At 40.1% G+C, this 22,605-nt stretch overlaps 1 protein-coding gene across 1 annotated transcript; it reads right to left on the bottom strand.

The window, feature by feature from the left end:
• Window positions 1-1,008: 1,008 nt before the first annotated feature.
• MS4A3 (membrane spanning 4-domains A3) lies at window positions 1,009-19,264 on the bottom strand. Its single transcript, XM_068556146.1, is given in 4 exon segments — window positions 1,009-1,080; window positions 2,762-2,920; window positions 10,704-10,841; window positions 19,112-19,264. Coding segments are annotated over 4 exon segments (522 nt in total).
• Window positions 19,265-22,605: the final 3,341 nt, after the last annotated feature.

The raw sequence follows: 22,605 nt of genomic DNA, 5'->3' as shown, positions 1-22,605 counted from the left end.
CCTCACACCTGTCAGAATGGCCATGATCAAAAAGAACACAAATTACAAATGTTGGCGAGGATGTGGATAAAAGGGAACACTCGTACACTGTTGGTGGGAATGTAAATTGGTGCAGCCACTGTGGAAAACAGTATGGAGGTTTCTCGAAAAACTAAAAATAGAACTACCATATGACCCCGCAATTCTACTCCTGGGTATATATCCCCCCCAAAAAACAGAAAAACTAATTTGAAAAGATACATGCACCTCAATGTTCATACCAGTGTTATTTACAATTACCAGGATATGGAAGCAACCTAAGTGTCCAGCCATCAATAGATGAATGGATAAAGAAGATGTGGTATAGATATACTCAATACTACTCAGCCATAAAAAAGAACAAAATTTTGCCATTTGCAGCAACATGGATGGACTTGGAGGGCATTATGTTAAGTGAAATAAATCAGACAAAGAGAAATACTGTATGATATCATTTATATGTGGAATCTAAAACATACAACAAGCTAGTGAATACAACAGAAAAGAAGCAGACTCACAGATATAAAGAACAAACTAGTGGTTACCAGTGGGGAGGGGAGAACAGATGATACAGAGGTGGAGAGTGGGAGGTACAAACTATTGGGTGTAAGATGGGCTCAAGGATGTATTGTACAACTCAGAGAATATAGCCAATATTTTGTAATAACTGTAAATGGAATGTAACCGTTAAAAAATATATAAAAAATAAAAAATAAATTTAATTTTTAAAAAACATACGCTCTTAAACATGAAATACACTGTTTCCTCTTGTATTTTTACACCAGAATTCTTTTCCAGCCTTCATTCCAAGTCTAACATTTAGATCAGCTCTAACTCCAGGAACCCCACAAATCATCATTGCATAAAAGTTTCTCTCCAATCCCAAAAGTCAGTGACAACCTCAAACCCTAGGGGGAGGTTGCAGAGCATGCGAATTGTCAACCATTTAAACAAACCCACCTTTCTTGAACAACAGTAATTTGCTCTGAATCACAGGATTGAGATAGAGCTGGCTGTGCACAATTCCAGCAAAGAAAGGATCAGCATGAGAGAAACAAGACCCTAGGAGATATGATGCCTCCTATTAAACCCAGTAGAAACATTCAGAGGAAAAAAAAAAATGTCAGCAGGAAACCAAACTATAACAGCTCCCTCCCATAAAACAGGTCAAAGGGAATCACAAATTAGATTTAATACACAGCCACACACCGACACTCTATATGGGACACAATGTCCATCTAAAAGCATGGAAACATTTTTCCTGGAAAGAGAGACACATTGTATATCAACCCATGTGAAGTAGCTGTAGAGAAAAAAAATGCTGACACTACCACTAACATCTACCAATTGGAACAGGAGTAAACTAAGGAGATGTGTAGGCAGTTTAGGAAATGGGACAAAAATGACCCCTCCATCATTTCATTAATAAGTACTTCCTGGAGGTTTAGGCATTTACACCATTCCTACAAACTAAAACACTAACCTGAAAAGTTAAACAGAAAATTATTGGACTAGTGATCGTTCTGTTGTCACTGAGGCGCCTAGAAGAAGGAAATACAAAATTGCTCTGGAGGGAAAATACCCCAAAATCCACAAAAAAGTCGCACCGTATAAATACAAACTTAGATTATTAAAAATATAATGAACAAAGTGAGGACGCAAACTTGCATGAGTAGTCTCAGCAAACAGGAGGATTAGGAGTAAGTCAGTAAATAACAGTTCATAAGTCATCATGGAGAAAATGGACAAATTTGGAGGAAAATATTAATTTCTCAGTTGACCACAGAAGAGGGAGAACACCTAAACATGAACAAAAAATACTTTGAAAAGGTTATTAAAGAACTTCCCTTTTATTTTTTAATTTTTTTTAAACAAATTATTTGTACTGTTTTTTTGTTTGTTTTATTTATTATTTATTTATTTTTTATTTATGGCTGTGTTGGGTCTTCGTTTCTGTGCGAGGGCTTTCTCTAGTTGCGGCGAGCGGGGGCCACTCTTCATCGCGATGCACGGGCCTCTCACTGTCGCGGCCTCTCTTGTTGCGGACCACAAGCTCCAGACGCACAGGCTCAGTAGTTGTGGCTCACGGGCCTAGTTGCTCCGCGGCATGTGGGATCTTCCCAGACCAGGGCTCGAACCCGTGTCCCCTGCATTGGCAGGCAGATTCTCAACCACTGCACCACCAGGGAAGCCCAAGAACTTCCCTTTTAAAATACTATACTCAAATAAATTCAAAAGTGAAGCCATTCAAAACTTCAATGAGTTACTATTTGAAAATCCCAGACCACACAGAAAATTGTAAATCTCTCGTTAGTTTCATTATGCAAGCTGTGAATAAAATTTTTTTAAAATGTAATCTCTCTGGGGAATTTAACAGTAGTGGTACATAATAATAACATAATATGCACTGCTTTAATTGCTTATCAAATATTAATTTATGTAATCCTTACACCAACCCTGTAAGACTGATACTACCACTATCCTCATTTCAGTGATGAGAAAATTGAAACACAACGAGGTTATCTAATTTGTCCCTTCATTACAGGGCTACTAAGTGGCAGAGCCAAGATTCAAGTCAAGGCAGCATGGTACCTGATGTATATTTTCTTTACATTTTAGATTGTCAAAATATTTTATAATTACACATAATTTTTTTAAAATTTATTTATTTTATTTATTTATTTTTGGCTGCATTGGGTCTTCGTTGCTGTGCGCGGGCTTTCTCTAAGTTTTAAAGGCATACACTTGAGGAGGCGTCTTTGTAAATGCATAAGTCCTGTGGCTGAGAAGACTGCCAATCCTTGAGTAATGGGTCATTAGCGAATAAATTCATTGAGAGAAAAACAAGCCCAACTAGTGCAATAGTAGCACTGGCAATGTTCATCCCAAAATTGCTTTCCATCTAAAAAAGAAACAGAAATTTCAATTAATATAGGCAGCACATACTTCATTCCTTTGGCTGCAGTCATTTAAATAAATAGCCATTGAAAGTGGTTTACACACCCAGCTATAACCTAGGTAGGTCCTGGAAAAACATCAGTAAACAAAGGTTCCCCACCCTCATGGAGCTTACGTTCTAGTAGCAAAGACAAAGAAAACAATTATGCATACTAACAGATAAATTATATAGCATTTTTTAAAAGTGATTAAGTGCTATGGGATAATAGAGGGAAGTAAGGAGGACCTGGAAATCGAGAGAGAGGAGTGGAGTTTGTGATGTTAAATAGGAATGACCCCTGGGGAGAGGTGTTAAGGAACTAAGGGAGTTAGTCACCCCCAGGATATCTGGGGGGCATGTCCTTGCAGTCAGTTCAAAGGCCTGAGGCCAGAGTGTTCCAGGTATGGTCCAGGGAAGCAAGGGGGTAGGGTGTTGGAGGGGAGTGACCAAAGCAAACAACATTAGAAAATGAAGGTGGAAGGTGAACAGAGGGCCAGATCACATAAGGCCCACAGGTCACACAACGGACTTTTGTTCTTACTCCAAGGAAAACATAGCGCCACTAGAGGATTTTGAGCAAAGTGGCAACACAATTTGATTTCTATTTTAAAGGGAACACTGATATCTCAAGCGAGTCTAGTTAGAGAGGGCCGAGGGTAGAAGCGAGGAGCCCAATTAAGAGAGATGGTGGAGATTAGATGAGGTGTTATCAAATTAGTTAAATTTAAGAACACACAAATATCAAAAAGGCTTTTTCTAAGCTTCAGATTCATCAAATAGTCGAAGTAATCATCCCAGTAATCATATTCACAATCTATATGATTTTCTGACGATCTACCACCTGAATGCCTTAAGAAAAGAAAATTAATTTTCTTGCGCATTAAATGACACTCAGGGTCTTGGCTGGATTCACCAAGCTCAACTCTATTACTGTTAATGGGTGATTTATTTCTACTCCTATGACCATGAAAAAAGAAGAAGAACTTCCACTTACCAGTGTTTTTATGGGTTTTTTTCCCAACTACGACAGATAAGATTCCTGAAACAATAAACTGCTTGAAAATAGGAAGTGAAGCAGATAAAGGAATATTAAGTCTCAACCATCTTTTCTTGATCTTTCCTTGGTTAGCAGATATCTAGCGGTACTTGTACAAAAGTTCCTTTTCAAATTCACATTCTAGAACACAAAATTATACTTGATTTTGCTCATCGTTTTATACAAATAAAATTTTAAATGAGTTTAAATTTTGAATAAATGTATAAGATTTTCATTTTCTTTTCTTCCTGGCCTTTTACAGGTTTATACGGGTGTGCATACTTTATCATATAATAAATACACATATTCAATGTAATATAATTATCTTTATGCTTATGTTTATATTAAATGTAAATAATATTTATTTACATACATATGCATATTTAATATCATTCTCATATTCTCACCCAAGCTCCAGATATGGGTTTGATTTATTGGACTAGGTGTTCTAAAAGACCTTTTATACATCTAAGTATCTCTAGGGACATATCCACTAATTTTTTTTTGCAAATTATTTAAAACTTCTTTTCTTTTTTTAAAAAATTTTTAAATTTTATTTTATTTATTTTTTAAACAGCAGGTTCTTATTAGTCATCAATTTTATACACATCGGTGTATACATGTCAATCCCAATCACCCAATTCATCACACCACCACCACCCCACTCCCCCCCGCCACTTTTCCCCCTTGGTGTCCATACATTAGTTCTCTACATCTGTGTCTCACTTTCTGCCCTGCAAACCGGTTCATCTGTACCATTTTTCTAGGCTCCACATATATGCGTTAATATACGATATTTGTTTTTCTCTTTCTGACTTACTTCACTCTGTATGACAGTCTCTAGATCCATCCACGTCTCAACAAATGACCCAATTTCGTTCCTTTTTATGGCTGAGTAATATTCCATTGTATATATGTACCACATCTTCTTTATCCATTCGTCTGTCGATGGGCATGTAGGGTGCTTCCATGACCTGGCTATTGTAAATAGTGCTGCAATGAACATTGGGGTGCATGTGTCTTTTTGAATTATGGTTTTCTCTGGGTATATGCCCAGTAGTGGGATTGCTGGATCAGATGGTAATTTTACTTTCAGTTTTTTAAGGAACCTCCATACTGTTCTCCATAGTGGCTGTATCAATTGACATTCCCACCAACAGTGCAAGAGGGTTCCCTTTTCTCCACACCCTCTCCAGCATTTGTTGTTTGTAGATTTTCTGATGACACCCATTCTAACTGCTGTAAGGTGGTACCTCATTGTAGTTTTGATTTGCATTTCTCTAATAATTAGTGATGTTGAGCAGCTTTTCATGTGCTTCTTGGCCATCTGTATATCTTCTTTGGAGAAATGTCTATTTAGGTCTTCTGCCCATTTTTGGATTGGGTTGTTTGTTTCTTTAATATTGAGCTGAATGAGCTGTTTATATATTTTGGAGATTAATCCTTTGTCCGTTGATTCGTTTGCAAATATTTTCTCCCATTCTGAGTGCTGTCTTTTCGTCTTGTTTATGGTTTCCTTTGCTGTGCAAAAGCTTTGAAGTTTCATTAGGTCCCATTTGTTTATTTTTGTTTTTATTTCCATTACTCTAGGAGGTGGGTCAAAAAAGATCTTGCTGTGATTTATGTCAAGGGGTGTTCTTCCTATGTTTTCCTCTAAGAGTTTTATAGTGTCCGGTCTTACATTTAGGTCTCTAATGCATTTTGAGTTTATTTTTGTGTATGGTGTTAGGGAGTGTTCTAATTTCATTCTTTTACATGTAGCTGTCCAGTTTTCCCAGCACCACTTACTGAAGAGACTGTCTTTTCTCCATTGTATATCCTTGCCTCCTTTGTCATAGATTAGTTGACCATATGTGCATGGGTTTATCTCTGGGCTTTCTATCTTGTTCAATTGATCTTTGTTTCTGTTTTTGTGCCAGTACCATATTGTCTTGATTACTGTAGCTTTGTAGTATAGTCTGAAGTAAGGGAGTCTGATTCCTCCAACTCCATTTTTTTCCCTCAAGACTGCTTTGGCTATTCAGGGTTTTTTGTGTCTCCATACAAATTTTAAGATTTTTTGTTCTAGTTCCATAAAAAATGCTATTGGTAATTTGATAGGGATTGCATTGAATCTGTGGATTGCATTGAATCTGTAGTTTGCTTTAGGTAGTATAGTCATGTTCACAATATTGATTCTTCCAATCCAAGAACATGGTATATCTCTCCATCTGTTGTTATCATCTTTAATTTCTTTCAGCAGTGTCTTACAGTTTTCTGCATACAGGTCTTTTGTCTCCCTAGGTAGGTTTATTCCTAGGTATTTTATTCTTTTTGTTGCAATGGTAAATGGGAGTGTTTCCATAATTTCTCTTTCAGATTTTTCATCATTAGTGTATAGGAATGCAAGAGATTTCTGTGCATTAATTTTGTATCCTACAACTTTACCAAATTCATTGATTAGCTCTACTAGTTTTCTGGTGACATCTTTAGGATTTTCTATGTATAGTATCATATCATCTGCAAACAGTGACAGTTATACTTCTTCTTTTCTGATTTGGATTCCTTTTATTTCTTTTTCTTCTCTGATTGCCGTGGCTAGGACTTCCAAAACTATGTTGAATAATAGTGGTGAGAGTGGACATCCGATTTGTCTTGTTCCTGATCTTAGAGGAAATGCTTTCAGTTTTTCCCCATTGAGAATGATGTTTGCTGTGGGTTTGTCATATATGGCCTTTATTATGTTGAGGTAGGTTCCCTCTATGCCCACTTTCTGGAGAGTTTTTATCATAAATGGGTGTTGAATTTTGTCAATAGCTTTTTCTGCATCTACTGAGATGATCATATGGTTTTTCTTCTTCAATTTGTTAATATGGTGTATCACATTGATTGATTTGCATATATTGAAGAATCCTTGCATCCCCAGGATAAATCCCACTTCATCATAGTGTATGATCCTTTTAATGTGCTGTTGGATTCTGCTTGCTAGTATTTTGTTGAGGATTTTTGTATCTATATTCATCAGTGATATTGGTCTGTAATTTTCTTTTTTTGTAGTGTCTTTGTCTGGTTTTGGTATCAGGGTGATTGTGGCCTCATAGAATGAGTTTGGGAGTGTTCCTTCCTCTGCAATTTTTTGGAAGAGTTTGAGAAGGATGGGTGTTAGCTCTTCTCTAACTGTTTGATAGAATTCACCTGTGAAGCCATCTGGTCCTGGACTTTTGTTTGTTGGAAGATTTTTAATCACAGTTTCAATTTCATTACTTGTGATTGGTCTGTTCATATTTTCTGTTTCTTCCTGGTTCAGTCTTGGAAGGTTATACCTTTCTAAGAATTTGTCCATTTCTTCTAGGTTGTCCATTTAATTGGCATAGAGTTGCTTATAGTAGTCTCTTAGGACGCTTTGTATTTCTACGGTGTCTGTTGTAACTTCTACTTTTTCATTTCTAATTTTATCGATTTGAGTCCTCTCCCTCTTTTTCTTGATGAGTCTGGCTAATGGTTTTTCAATTTTGTTTATCTTCTCAAAGAACCAGCTTTTAGTTTTATTGATCTTTGCTATTGTTTTCTTTGTTTCTATTTCATTTATTTCTGCCCTGATGTTTATGATTCCTTTCCTTCTGCTAACTTTGGGTTTTGTTTGTTCTTCTTTCTCTAGTTCCTTTAGGTGTAAGGTTAGGTTGTTCATTTGAGATTTTTATTGTTTCTTGAGGTAGGCTTGTATAGCTATAAGCTTCCCTGTTAGAACTGCTTTTGCTGCATCCCATAGGTTTTGGATCATCGTGTTTTCATTGTCATTTGTCTCTAGGTATTTTTTGATTTCCTCTTTGATTTCTTCAGTGATCTCTTGGTTATTTAGTAACGTATTGTTTAGCCTCCATGTGTTTGTGTTTTTTACGTCTTTTTCCCTGTAATTCATTTCTAATCTCATAGCGTTGTGGTCAGAAAAGATGCTTGATATGATTTCAATTTTCTTAAATTTATTGAGGCTTGATTTGTGACCCAAGATGTGATCTATCCTGGAGAATGTTCCGTGCACACTTGAGAAGAAAGTGTAATCTGCTGTTTTTGGATGGAATGTCCTATAAATATCAATTAAATCTGTCTGGTCTATTGTGTCATTTAAAGCTTCTGTTTCCTTATTTATTTTCAGTTTGGATGATCTGTCCATTGGTGTAAGTGAGGTGTTAAAGTCCCCCACTATTATTGTGTTACTGTCGATTCCTCTTTTATAGCTGTTAGCAGTTGCCTTATGTATTGAGGTGCTCCTATGTTAGGTGCATATATATTTATAATTGTTATATCTTCTTCTTGGATTGATCCCTTGATCATTATGTAGTGTCCTCCTTGTCTCTTGTAACATTCTTTATTTTAAAGTCTATTTTATCTGTTAGGAATATAGCTACTCCAGCTTTCTTTTGATTTCCATTTGCATGGAATATCTTTTTCCATCCCCTCGCTTTCAGTCTGTGTGTGTCCCTAGGTCTGAAGTGGGTCTCTTGTGGACAGCATATACATGGGTCTTGTTTTTGTATCCATTCAGTGAGCCTGTGTCTTTTGTCTGGGGCATTTAATCCATTGACATTTAAGGTAATTATCGATATGTATGTTCCTATGACCATTTTCTTAATTGTTTTGGGTTTGTTTTTGTAGGTCCCTTTCTTTTCTTGTGTTTCCCACTTAGAGAAGTTCCTTTAGCATTTGTTGTAGAGCTGGTTTGGTGGTGCTGAATTCTCTTAGCTTTTGCTTGTCTGTAAAGCTTTTGATGTCTCCATCGAATCTGAATGAGATCCTTGCTGGGTTAGAGTAATCTTGGTTGTAGGTTCTTCCCTTTCATCACTTTAAGTATATCATGCCACTCCCTTCTGGCTTGTAGAGTTTCTGCTGAGAAGTCAGCTGTTAACCTTATGGGAGTTCCCTTATATGTTATTTGTCGTTTTTCCCTTGCTGCTTTCAATAATTTTTCTTTGTCTTTAATTTTTGCCAATTTGATTACTATGTGTCTCGGCGTGTTTCTCCTTGGGTTTATCCTGTATGGGACTCACTGCGCTTCCTGGACTTGGGTGGCTATTTCCTTTCCCATGTTAAGGAAATTTTCGACTATAATCTCTTCAAATATTTTCTCAGGTCCTTTCTCTCTCTCTTCTCCTTCTGGGACCCCTATAATGCGAATGTTGTTGCGTTTTATGTTGTCCCATAGATCTCTTAGGCTGTCTTCATTCTTTTCGTTCTTTCCCTTTATTCTGTTCTGCAGCCGTGGATTCCACCATTCTGTCTTCCAGGTCACTTATCCATTCTTCTGCCTCAGTTATTCTGCTATTGATTCCTTCTAGTGTAGTTTTCATTTCAGTTATTGTATTGTTCATCTCTGTTTGTTTGTTCTTTAATTCTTCTAGGTCTTTGTTCAACATTTCTTGCATCTTCTCAATCTTTGCCTCCATTCGTTTTCCGAGGTCCTGGATCACCTTCACTTTCATTATTCTGAATTCTTTTTCTGGAAGGTTGCCTATCTCCACTTCATTTAGTTGTTTTTCTGGGGTTTTATCTTCTTCCTTCATCTGCTACATAGCCCTCTGTCTTTTCATCTTGTCTATCTTTCTGTGAATGTGGATTTTGTTCCACAGGCTGCAGGATTGTAGTTCTTCTTGCTTCTGCTGTCTGCCCTCTGGTGGATGCAGCTATCTAAGAGGTTTGTGCAAGTTTCCTGATGGGAGGGACTGGTGGTGGGTAGAGTTGACTGTTGCTCTGGTGGGCAGAGCTCAGTAAAACTTTAATCCACTTGACTGCTCATGGGTGGGGCTGGGTTCCCTCCCTGTTGGTTGTTTGGCCCGAGGCAACCCAACACTGGAGCCCTACCTGGGCTCTTTGGTGGGGCTAATGGCAGACTCTGGGAGGGCTCACGCCAAGGAGTACTTCCCGGAACTTCTGCTGCCAGTGTCCTTGTCCCACGGTGAGCCACAGCCACCCCCTGCCTCTGCAGGAGACCCTCCAACACTAGCAGGTAGGTCTGGTTCAGTCTCCCCTGGGGTCACTGCTCCTTCCCCTGGGTTCCAGTGCACACACTACTTTGTGTGTGCCCTCCAAGAGTGGAGTCTCTCTTTCCCCCTGTCCTGTCAAAGTCCTGCAATCAAATCCCGCTAGCCTTCAAAGTCTGATTCTCTAGGAATTCCTCCTCCCGTTGCTGGACCCCCAGGTTGGGAAGCCTGACGTGGGGCTCAGAACCTTCACTCCAGTGGGTGGACTTCTGTTGTATAAGTGTTCTCCAGTCTGTGAGTCACCCACCCAGCAGTTATGGGATTTGATTTTACTGTGATTGCGCCCCTCCTACTGTCTCATTGTGGCTTCTCCTTTCTCTTTGGATGTGGGGTATCTTTTTTGGTGAGTTCCAGTGTCCTCCTGTCGATGATTGTCCAGCAGCTAGTTGTGATTCTGGTGTTCTCGCAAGAGGGAGTGGGAGCACGTCCTTCTTGTCCGCCATCTTGGTTCAGTATCCATATCCACTAATTTTTAAATTATTATTTTGACCTGCTATTAGTTCCATGACTCAGTTTTGATAAATGGAATTCTCTACATGTTCATGGCTCTCTCAAAACTTCATTCTATTTTTTAATTCATAAGTCTCGTAATCGTTTACTAAGCCACTCCTAAAATTTGAGGGAAAAGTTGCCAAAATACATTTCTAACAGTGGTATATAAGAAATTATCTACGGTCAGTGAAATTTGAATACTCACAGATATAGCGCTCCATATCTGGTAGCCTGTATAAACGATCAAGAAAAATATGTAATTGGATGGATGGGGCAAGTTTTGTAAGGAACCCATAAAAACACCCAGAGACAGAATTATTGCTCCATTCAGGATCTGGATAGCCTGTAAGAAGCGAAAAAAGAGGAAGCATAAATGGTCAGATACTAGTGTACATTGAGAAGAGACCATTTTATTTATTCATTTATTTTTCTTTGCCTTTATGGTTTTATTACAGGATATTGAATATAGTTCCCTGTGTTATACAGTGGGACCTTGTTGTTTATCCATTCTATATATAATAGTTTGCATCTGCTAATCCCAAACTCCCAACCCAACCCTCCCCTACTCCCGTCCCCTTTGGCAACCACAAATCTGTTCTCTCTGTCTGTGAGTCTGTTCCTCTTTCGTAAATAAGTTCATTTGTGTCATGTTTTAGATTCTACATATAAGCGATATCATATGATATTTGGAGAAGAGATCATTTTAATTTTCCTCAGAAAGGAGATATCAGTGCTTGAAATGGTCAGAAAAATGAAGCCTAAATTAACTGGGCAAAAGCCTACTCTGGGAGGTTTCTGTTCCCTGCAATTCCCACCGATTCCAGTGGCAACATTTCATCCTCCCCTTTCCCCCCTACTTCTGCTCATTCTCACAAACTCCTTTCAGAAAGTGGCAGAAGAGTGAAGGAGATACGGCTGATAACGTAGACTGGGTGGAACTGTCTTCCCAGCATCCTTTAGGGCCATAATATGATGAAGACCATTCTCCAGTGTTGATAGGATGTCTCCCACCATGAGATTGTGCCTCTGCATTTCTACTCCTCAGGTCTAAAATATGCCCCAGTCTTTTTTTTTTTTTTTTTTAAACATCTTTATTGAAGTATAATTGCCTTACAATGGTGTGTTAGCTTCTGCTTTATAACAAAGTGAATCAGTTATACATATACAATATGTTCCCTTTTCTCTTCCCTCTTGCATCTCCCTCCCTCCCACCCTCCCCATCCCACCCCTCTAGGTGGTCACAAAGCACCGAGCTGATCTCCCTGTGCTATGCGGCTTCTTCCCACTAGTTATCTATTTTACATTTGGTAGTGTATATATGTCCATGGCACTCTCTTACCCTGTCACATCTCACCCCCCCCCATATCCTCAAGTCCATTCTCTAGTAGGTCTGTGTCTTTATTCCCGTCTTGCCACTAGGTTCTTCATGGCCTTTTTTTTTTTTTTCCTTAGATTCCGTATATATGTGTTAGCATACTGTATTTGTTTTTCTCTTTCTGACTTACTTCACTCTGTATGACAGACTCTAACTCCATCCACCTCATTACAAATACCTCCATTTCATTTCTTTCTATGGCTGAGTAATATTCCATTGTATATATGTGCCACATCTTCTTTATCCATTCATCTGTCGATGGACATTTAGGTTGCTTCCATGTCCTGGCTATTGTAAATAGAGCTGCAATGAACATTTTGGTACATGACTCTTTTTGACCTATGGTTTTCTCAGGGTATATGCCCAGTAGTGGGATTGCTGGGTCGTATGGTAGTTCTATTTGTAGTTTTTTAAGGCACCTCCATACTGTTCTCCATAGTGGCTGTATCAATTTACATTCCCACCAACAGTGCAAGAGGGTTCCCTTTTCTCCACACCCTCTCCAGCATTTATTGTTTCTAGATTTTTTGATGATGGCCATTCTGACCGGTGTGAGATGATATCTCATTGTAGTTTTGATTTGCATTTCTCTAATGATTAATGATGTTGAGCATTCTTTCATGTGTCTGTAGCCCATCTGTATATCTTCTTTGGAGAAATGTCTATTTAGGTCTTCTGCCCATTTTTGGATTGGGTTGTTGGTTTTTTTGTTATTGAGCTGCATGAGCTGCTTGTAAATCTTGGAGATTAATCCTTTGTCAGTTGCTTCATTTGCAAATATTTTCTCCCATTCTGATGGTTGTCTTTTGGTCTTGTTTATGGTTTCCTTTGCTGTGCAAAAGCTTTTAAGTTTCATTAGGTCCCATTTGTTTATTTGTGTTCTTATTTCCATTTCTCTGGGAGCTGGGTCAAAAAGAATCTTGCTGTGCTGTATGTCATAGAGTGTTCTGCCTATGTTTTCCTCTAAGAGTTTGACAGTGTCTGGCCTTACACTTAGGTCTTTAATCCATTTTGAGTTTATTTTTGTGCATGGTGTCAGGGAGTGTTCTAATTTCATACTTTTACATGTACCTGTCCAATTTTCCCAGCACCACTTATTGAAGAGGCTGTCTTTTCTCCACTGTATATTCTTGCCTCCTTTATCAAAGATAAGGTGACCATATGTGCGTGGGTTTATCTCTGGGCTTTCTATCCTGTTCCATTGATCTATATTTCTGTTTTTGTGCCAGTACCAAACTGTCTTGATTACTGAAGCTTTGTAATATAGTCTGAAGTCAGGAAGCCTGATTCCCCCAGCTCCATTTTTCGTTCTCAAGATTGCTTTGGCTATTCGGGGTCTTTTGTGTTTCCATACAGATTGTGAAATTTTTTGTTCTAGTTCTGTGAAAAATGCCAGTGGTAGTTTGATAAGGATTGCATTGAATCTGTAGATTGCTTTGGGTAGTAGAGTCATTTTCACAATGTTGATTCTTCCAATCCAGGAACATGGTATATCTCTCCATCTATTTGTATCATCTTTAATTTCTTTCATCAGTGTCTTATAATTTTCTGCATACAGGTCTTTTGTCTCCTTAGGTAGGTTTATTCCTAGATATTTTATTCTTTTTGTTGCAATGGTAAACGGGAGTGTTTTCTTAATTTCACTTTCAGATTTTTCGTCATTAGTGTATAGAAATGCAAGAGATTTCTGTGCATTAATTTTGTATCCTGCTACTTTACCAAATTCATTGATTAGCTCTAGGAGTTTTCTGGTAGCATCTTTAGGATTCTCTATGTATAGTATCATGTCATCTGCAAATAGTGACAGCTTTACTTCTTCTTTTCCGATTTGGATTCCTTTTATTTCTTTGTCTTCTCTGATTGCTGTGGCTAACACTTCCAAAACTATGTTGAATAATAGTGGTGAGAGTGGGCAACCTTGTCTTGTTCCTGATCTTAGTGAAAATGGTTTCAGTTTTTTACCATTGAGGACAATGTTGGCTGTGGGTTTGTCATATATGGCCTTTATTATGTTGAGGAAAGTTCCCTCTATGCCTACTTTCTGCAGGGCTTTTATCATAAATGGGTGTTGAATTTTGTCGAAAGCTTTCTCTGCATCTATTGAGATGATCATATGGTTTTTCTCCTTCAATTTGTTAATATGGTGTATCATGTTGATTGATTTGCGTATATTGAAGAATCCTTGCATTCCTGGGATAAACCCCACTTGATCATGGTGTATGATCCTTTTAATGTGCTGTTGGATTCTGTTTGCTAGTATTTTGTTGAGGATTTTTGCATCTATGTTCATCAGTGATATTGGCCTGTAGTTTTCTTTCTTTGTGACATCTTTGTCTGGTTTTGGTATCAGGGTGATGGTGGCCTCGTAGAATGAGTTTGGGAGTGTTCCTCCCTCTGCAGTATTTTGGAAGAGTTTGAGAAGGATAGGTGTTAGCTCGTCTCTAAATGTTTGATAGAATTCACCTGTGAAGCCATCTGGTCCTGGGCTTTTGTTTGTTGGAAGGTTTTTAATCACAGTTTCAATTTCAGTGCTTGTGATTGGTCTGTTCATATTTTCTATTTCTTCCTGGTTCAGTCTCGGCAGTTTGTGCATTTCTAAGAATCTGTCCATTTCTTCCAGGTTGTCCATTTTATTGGCATAGAGTTGCTTGTAGTAATCTCTCATGATCTTTTGTATTTCTGCAGTGTCAGTGGTTACTTCTCCTTTTTCATTTCTAATTCTATTGATCTGAGTCTTCTCCCTTTTTCTCTTGATGAGTCTGGCTAATGGTTTATCAATTTTGTTTATCTTCTCAAAGAACCAGCTTTTAGTTTCATTGATTTTTGCTATTGTTTCCTTCATTTCTTTTTCATTTATTTCTGACCTGATCTTTATAATTTCTTTCCTTCTGCTGGCTTTGGGGTTTTTTTGTTCTTCTTTCTCTAATTGCTTCAGGTGCAAGGTTAGGTTGTTTATTCGAGATGTTTCCTGTTTCTTGAGGTAGGCTTGTATTGCTATAACCTTCCCTCTTAGCACTGCTTTTGCTGTGTCCCATAGGTTTTGGGTCGTCGTATCTCCATTGTCATTTGTTTCTAGGTATTTTTTGATTTCCCCTTTGATTTCTTCAGTAATCACTTCGTTATTAAGTAGTGTATTGTGTAGCCTCCATGTGTTTGTATTTTTTACAGATCTTTTCCTGTAATTGATATCTAGTCTCATAGCGTTGTGGTCGGAAAAGATACTTGATACGATTTCAATTTTCTTAAATTTACCAAGGCTTGATTTATGACCCAAGATATGATCTATCCTGGAGAATGTTCCATGAGCACTTGAGAAAAATGTGTATTCTGTTGTTTTTGGGTAGAATGTCCTATAAATATCAATTAAGTCCATCTTGTTTAATGTATCATTTAAAGCTTGTGTTTCCTTATTTATTTTCATTTTGGATGATCTGTCCATTGGTGAAAGTGGGGTGTTAAAGTCCCCTACTATGATTGTGTTGCTGTCGATTTCCCCTTTTATGGCTGTTAGTATTTGCCTTATGTATTGAGGTGCTCCTATGTTGGGTGCGTAAATATTTACAATTGTTATAGCTTCCTCTTGGATCGATTCCTTGATCATTATATAGTGTCCTTCTTTGTCTCTTGTAATAGTCTTTATTTTAAAGTCTATTTTGTCTGATATGAGAATTGCTACTCCAGCTTTCTTTTGATTTCCATTTGCATGGAATATCTTTTTCCATCCCCTCACTTTCAGTCTGTATGTGTCTCTAGGTCTGAAGTGGGTCTCTTGTAGACCGCATATATATGGGTCTTGTTTTTGTATCCATTCAGCCAGCCTGTGTCTTTTGGTGGGAGCATTTAATCCATTTACATTCAAGGTAATTATCGATATGTATGTTCCTATTCCCATTTTCTTAAATGTTTTGGGTTTGTTATTGTAGGTGTTTTCCTTCTCTTGTGTTTCTTGCCTAGAGAAGTTCCTTTAGCATTTGTTGTAAAGCTGGTTTGGTGGTGCTGAACTCTCTCAGCTTTTGCTTGTCTGTAAAGGTTTTAATTTCTCCATCGAATCTGAATGAGATCCTTGCTGGGTAGAGTAATCTTGGTTGTAGGTTTTTCTCCTTCATCACTTTAAGTATATCCTGCCACTCCCTTCTGGCTTGCAGAGTTTCTGCTGAAAGATCAGATGTTAACCTTATGGGGATTCCCTTGTGTGTTATTTGCTGTTTTTCCCTTGCTGCCTTTAATATGTTTTCCTTATATTTAATTTTTGACAGTTTGATTAATATGTGTCTTGGCGTGTTTCTCCTTGGGTTTATCCTATATGGGACTCTCTGTGCTTCCAGGACTTGATTAACTATTTCCTTTCCCATATTAGGGAAGTTTTCAACTATAATCTCTTCAAATATTTTCTCAGTCCCTTTCTTTTTCTCTTCTTCTTCTGAGACCCCTATAATTCGAATGTTGGTGCGTTTAATGTTGTCCCAGAGGTCTCTGAGACTGTCCTTAGTTCTTTTCATTCTTTTTTCTTTATCCTGCTCTGCAGTAGTTATTTCCACCATTTTATCTTCCAGGTCACTTATCCTTTCTTCTGCCTCAGTTATTCTGCTATTGATCCCATCTAGAGTATTTTTAATTTCATTTATTGTGTTTTTCATCATTGCTTGGTTCCTCTTTAGTTCTTCTACGTCCTTGTTAAATGTTTCTTGCATTTTGTCTATTCTATTTCCAAGATTTTGGATCATCCTTACTATCATTATTCTGAATTCTTTTTCAGGTAGACTACCTATTTCCTCTTCATTTGTTAAGTCTGGTGTGTTTTGACCCTGCTCCTTCATCTGCTGTGTGCTTTTCTGTCGTCTCATTTTGCTTATCTTACTGTGTTTGGGGTCTCCTTTTCACAGACTGCAGGTTTGTAGTTCCCGTTGTTTTTGGTATCTGTCCCCAGTGGCTAAGGTTGGTTCAGTGGGTTGTGTAGGCTTCCTGGTGTAGGGAACTAGTGCCTGAGCTCTGGTGGATGAGGCTGGATCTTGTCTTTCTGGTGGGCACATCCACGTCTGGTGGTGTATTTTGGGGTGTCTGTGGCCTTATTATGATTTTAGGCAGCCTCTCTGCTAATGGATGGGGCTGTGTTCCTGTCTTGCTGGTTGTTTGGCATAGGGTGTTCAGCACTGTAGCTTGCTGGTCATTGAGTGATGCTGGGTCTTGATGTTGAGATGGAGATCTCTGAGAGATTTTTACCGTTTGGTATTACGTGGAGCTGGGAGGTCTCTTGTGGACCAGTGTCCTGAAGTTGGCTCTCCCACCTCAGAGGCACGGCCCTGATGCCTGGCTGGAGCACCAAGAGCCTTTCGTCCACCCGGCTCAGAGTAAAAGGGAGAAAAAATAGAAAGAAAGAAAGAGGCTATAATATAGTGAAGTAAAATAAAGCTGTTGTAAAGCAAAGCTATACAGACAAAATCTCACCCAGAAGCATATACATATACACTCACAAAAAAAAAGGAACAGGGGAAAAATTAATATATCCTGCTCCCAAAGTCCACCTCCTGAATTTGGGATGATTCGTTGTCTATTCAGGTATTCAACAGATGCAGGCACATCAAGTTGTTTGTGGAGTTTTAATCCGCTGCTTCTGAGGCTGCTGGGAGAGATTTCCCCTTCTCTTCCCTGTTCACACAGCTCCTGGGGTTCAGCTTTGGATTTGGACCCGCCTCTGCGTGTAGGTCGCCTGAGGGCATCTATTCCCCGCCCAGACAGAACGGGGTTAAAGGAGCAGCTGCTTCGGGGGCGCTGGCTCACTCAGGCCGCGGGGAGGGAGGGGTACGGAGGAGGCGGGGCGAGCCTGCGGCAGCAGAGGCCGGCGTGACGTTGCACCAGCCTGAGGTGCGCAGTGCGTTCTCCCGGGGAATTTGTCCGGGGATCACGGGACCCTGGCAGTGGCGGGCTGCACCAGCTCCCGGGAGGGGCGGTGTGGAGAGTGACCTGTGCTCACACACAGGCTTTTTGGAGGCGGCAGCAGCAGCCCCAGCATCTCACGCCCGTCTCTGGGGTCCGCGCTGATCGCCGCGGCTCGCGCCCTTCTCTGGAGTTCGTTTAGGCAGCGCTCTGAATCCCCTCTCCTTGCGCGCAGCGAAACAAAGAGGCAAGAAAAAGTCTCTTGCCTCTTCGGCAGCTGCAGACTTTTTCCCGGTCTCCCTCCCAGCCAGCTGTGGTGCGCTAACCCCTTCAGGCTGTGTTCACGCCGCCAGCCCCAGTCCTCTCCCTGCGATCCGACCGAAGCCCGAGCCTCAGCTCCCAGCCCCGCCTGCCCCGGCGGGGGAGCAGACAAGCCTCTCGGGCTGGTGAGCGCTGCTCGGCGGCGAGCCTCTGTGCGGGAGTCTCTCCGCTTTTTCCTCTGCGCCCCTGTTGCTGTGGGATCCGCGCTGTTAGCCGCGGCTCGCGCCCTTCTCTGAAGTTCGTTTAGGCGGCGCTCTGAATCCCCTCTCCTCGCGCACCAGGAAATAAAGAGGGGAGAAAAAGTCTCTTGCCTCTTCGGCAGCTGCAGACTTTTTCTCGGACTCCCTCCCGGCTAGCTGTGGTGCGCTAACCCCTTCAGGCTGTGTTCACGCCGCCAATCCCAGTCCTCTCCCTGCGATCCGACCGAAGCCCGAGCCTCAGCTCCCAGCCCCCGCCCGCCCTGGCGGGGGAGCAGACAAGCCTCTCGGGCTGGTGAGTGCTGGTCGGCACCGCTCCTCCGTGCGGGAGCCTCTCCGCTTTGCCCTCCGCACCCCTGTGGCTGCGCTCTCCTCCGTGGCTCCGAAGCTTCCCCCCTCTGCCACCCGCAGTCTCTGCCCGCGAAGGGGCTTCCTAGTGCGTGGAAATCTTTCCTCCTTCACAGCTCCCTCCCACTGGTGCAGGTGCCGTCCCTATTCTTTTGTCTCTGTTATTTCTTTTTTCTTTTGCCCTACCCAAGTACGGGGGGAGTTTCTTGCCTGTTTAGAGGTCGGACGTTTTCTGTCAGCGCTCAGTGGGTGTTCTGTAGGAGCAGTTCCACGTGTAGATGTATTTCTACTGTATCTGTGGGAAGGAAGGTGATCTCCGCGGCTTACTCTTCCGCCATCTTCTCTCCTCCCTCGCCCCAGTCTTTTCTTAAAGGAACAACATTATTGATTCAGTGATGAGTAACTCAGAAATTCCCCCTTATGGGCATAAACAAGGTTTTCCACATGATATTTATTTTCTTCCATCTTAAGCCAATTTTTTAACTGAGGCTGACTTACCCCAAGGGCTTGTAGTTCCTCTTGGTAGTTTTATGATCAATTAATGGGCCAGTAGGCAGAATTATTCACCACCTCTGGTTCCACCTGGCTTCCTGGGACACCACCTGACAAGGCTGCCCCCAGCTCTGCACTATCAACTTCTTGGGAGGCCATGTGGGGTTGTTGATGGCTGTCATAGAAAAGAAATCCAAGATTTTGATGTTTTCCCTTTTACTACTAACTAATAATGTTTTTTGAGTGCAACAAAAGGGTTCCATTTTGTCTATACATCAAAATGACTCTCCACCAATGGGGCAGAGGTGCAGAGTTTTTACATTGTTCAATTCCATTTTATCTTGGAGTAGCAGGCATCATCAGATCATTATAATAGGCCAGGGCATGGCGCTTAACTTTGGAACAGTAAAAAGCCATTCCTTTTTCATTCTTACATGCATGGATATATTATGTAGTCCCTGCCTCTCTTCAATCCTGGACGTCCACATATATGGTTTCACTGAGCAGTGATCTCTTATGTGATGAAGATAGCTTTAGTCACATTCTAGTAATAATAATAGGTATCATTCATTGAATACTTACTCACTGCTATGTGCCAAGCACTGTCTAGTTTCTGTGACTGTATTAACATATTTAATCTCTCCAACAACTTTATGTCACAATATTATTATTCCCATTTTAAAAATGAGAAAATTGAGGCATGGACAGCTTCAGCAACTTTCCCAAACTTACACAGCTCGTGAGTTCAGATTCTACTTGAGACATCTTCTTTAAGGTCCAAAATTTTTTAAGTCATTATATTATATAGTACTATATGGAAGATACCTTTCTGGATAGCAATACAGCACAATGGAAAAAGTTTAAGAACCGTGGAGGAGCCAGTTGCAAATCCAAATCTGACCAGTTACTAGTTGTATGACCTAGTAGTGGGGATCTCAGTTTTCACATCTGTAAAATGGAAATAATTTTAATTTCATATTAACATTGCAAAGTCCAGGCTCAAAAATTATCCCTTGGGAAATAGGTATATATTTTAGATAAAATATCTAATATGCTAAAATGTATGTAATGTGGGGAACATTGCTCTTTCATCATCAGAGAATTACTTGGTTCTATCTCCAGCTTCTTTCCTCACCACTCCCTAGCTCAAAGCTCAGTCCAGCCTTTTCTTTCTTTCAATCCTCCCAAACTCTCAAAAGTCTTGAACCTTCATCAGTACTATTCCCATCTCCCTGAAACACATTTCCCCTCAAGCTCCACCTGAATAATTTCTGCTCTTCTTCCAGCCTGAATCTCAGCCCACATGTCATACTTTGATAAAGGAGGACTTTTTTGATCCTGGCCAAGCCTGGATGAAGCACCCCTTTTAGATACTCTCAGAATTTTCCCTTGTCATACACTTATCAGTCTGAGCCTCAATTGACTGGATACTTAACTGTATCTCTCTGTCTTCTCAGCGTTGAAATACCAGTCTGTCATGTGGTGGGCACTCAGTTAGTACACGTCAAATAAATAAATAAACTTTTGGTCCAGCCTGATGTAGTCACGTCTTATGGATGATAATACAAAATATGTTTGCAAGGATTGGAACCCCTTATACACAGAAACTCCAGAGCAGTTCTGGAGGGAGAAAATCTATTCTAAGCACTGGTTTTTTTTTAATTGAAGTATAGTTGATTTACAATGTTCTGTTAGTTTCATGTGAATAGCAAAGTGAGTCAGTTATATACACATATATAACTATTTTTTTCAGATTCTTTTCCCTTATAGGTTATTACAAAATATTCAGTAGAGTTCCCTGCGCTATACAATAGGTCCTTGTTGGTTATCTATTTATTCTAACCACATTATATAGTCTGACTTTCTAAAATAACCGTAAATATCAGGGAGAATTTTCAGCCTCCAGGTAAAATCAACTGTGTTCTATAATTTGGTCAATTTAGCTTTCTTTTTTTTTTTTTTTTAAATGAGAGAAGTGTGGGTTTCCTAAGAACCCCTCAGCCAAGTTCACCCATCTAGCTTTTAGTGTGTTTCAGACATTGTTCTAAGTGTGTTACTCATGTTCACCAATTTACCTCTCACAATATCCATATGAAAGGGACTACTGTTATGATCCTTTCCATTTTACAGACAAGGAAGCTGAACATCAGAGGAGTTAAGTACCTTGCCCAAGGCCACACAGCCAGAAATTTGAGGAGCTAGGGATCAGAAACTGTAATCTGGCTTGAGTATCATTTCTGTCCCTCTGAGCTTGTGCAGAAATTCACTCACCAAATCCCACACCTCAAGTATATGAAGACCATCCCTCATTACTAGAGCTGGCGGCCAAATTTGGGTGCAGCCATTTGGATTTAATATATCTAAGGGGTGTGTGTCTGTGTGTATGTGTATCCATGCCCACATTCTCCAAAGCAATAACTACATAATTATGTCTAGCATTTTTTTTACCATGGCATCAGAGTAACAATCAAATTCTAAGGGGAAGCCATCCTCATAGCTAAATGTTCCAAATCTCTAGTCGGCAACCAAACACAAAAGTCTGCAGACATTCTCAGTGGCCCACTGGGTGACACCTTTGACAGACAATAAGGAAAGGGGGCTTTCTGTGGAGAGGGAATCTCTAGGATTTATCTTGGAGGCTTCAGGCATTGGCCAAATTCTTTCCTCTCAAACCCATTTCGTTGCAAGCAGGAGCCACTCAGTAAGGATCACTTATGGTGTCTTTTCTGGAAGACAGCAGCCTCTTTTGGCTCAGGCTTGATGTATCTTCGCCTTAGAGGAGTCAGTGAAAATGTTTTCTTGGTGGCCTGCAGAATGTGCTAACCACATCTGGGTCTGCGGCCTCTCAATTTCACTGTGTGCTCCCGAAGGGTGAGTGTTGATTAGGAAACTGGTGTCAGGACTAACTGTCTTCTGGCTTTGAGATGTTGCTTAATACATTGTTAGGACAAGAAATACAAGCAGAAATATGGGGAGATGGGTGGGAAAGGGTTGAGGAATGGAGGTAGTTATTTGCACGGTAAGAAGAGACAAAGTTGGATTATAAGAGTAGTGTCTGGAGGAGGGAGGGTGTATACGTTCATTATCACATTCAATTCACACAGTCTTAGAAAGGCTAATTAATTCGCCAACAACATAAAGATGATGCAAATTGTAGTTTAAATGCATTTAATGATTACTATGTACCAGTCACCATTCTAAATGCTTCCCATGTATTCACTCCTTTCTTCTCATAATACCTAGCTCTTCTAGGTATAACCATTCACCCAATTTTATATAGAAAAGTATGGCATAGAAATGTTAACCAGCTTTCCCGACATCACACGGTAACCAGTCAAGCTGTATGCAAAACTGAGGTTCTGGGTCAGGTAAAGTCAGAGTCAGGCCTGTTCCCCCAGTGGGACTTTAATTACGCCTCGTTTCGCTTTCAGAAGTGTCGCTGTTTAGAAGATAAATGGTACAGTCATCCTAAATAAATAAGGTCCTGAAATAGGTGACGG

Source organism: Eschrichtius robustus, chromosome 11 (assembly GCF_028021215.1).
Source record: "Eschrichtius robustus isolate mEscRob2 chromosome 11, mEscRob2.pri, whole genome shotgun sequence".
In the NCBI taxonomy this organism is placed as follows: Eukaryota; Metazoa; Chordata; class Mammalia; order Artiodactyla; family Eschrichtiidae; genus Eschrichtius; species Eschrichtius robustus.
This window is presented reverse-complemented; position numbering and strand designations above follow the sequence as displayed.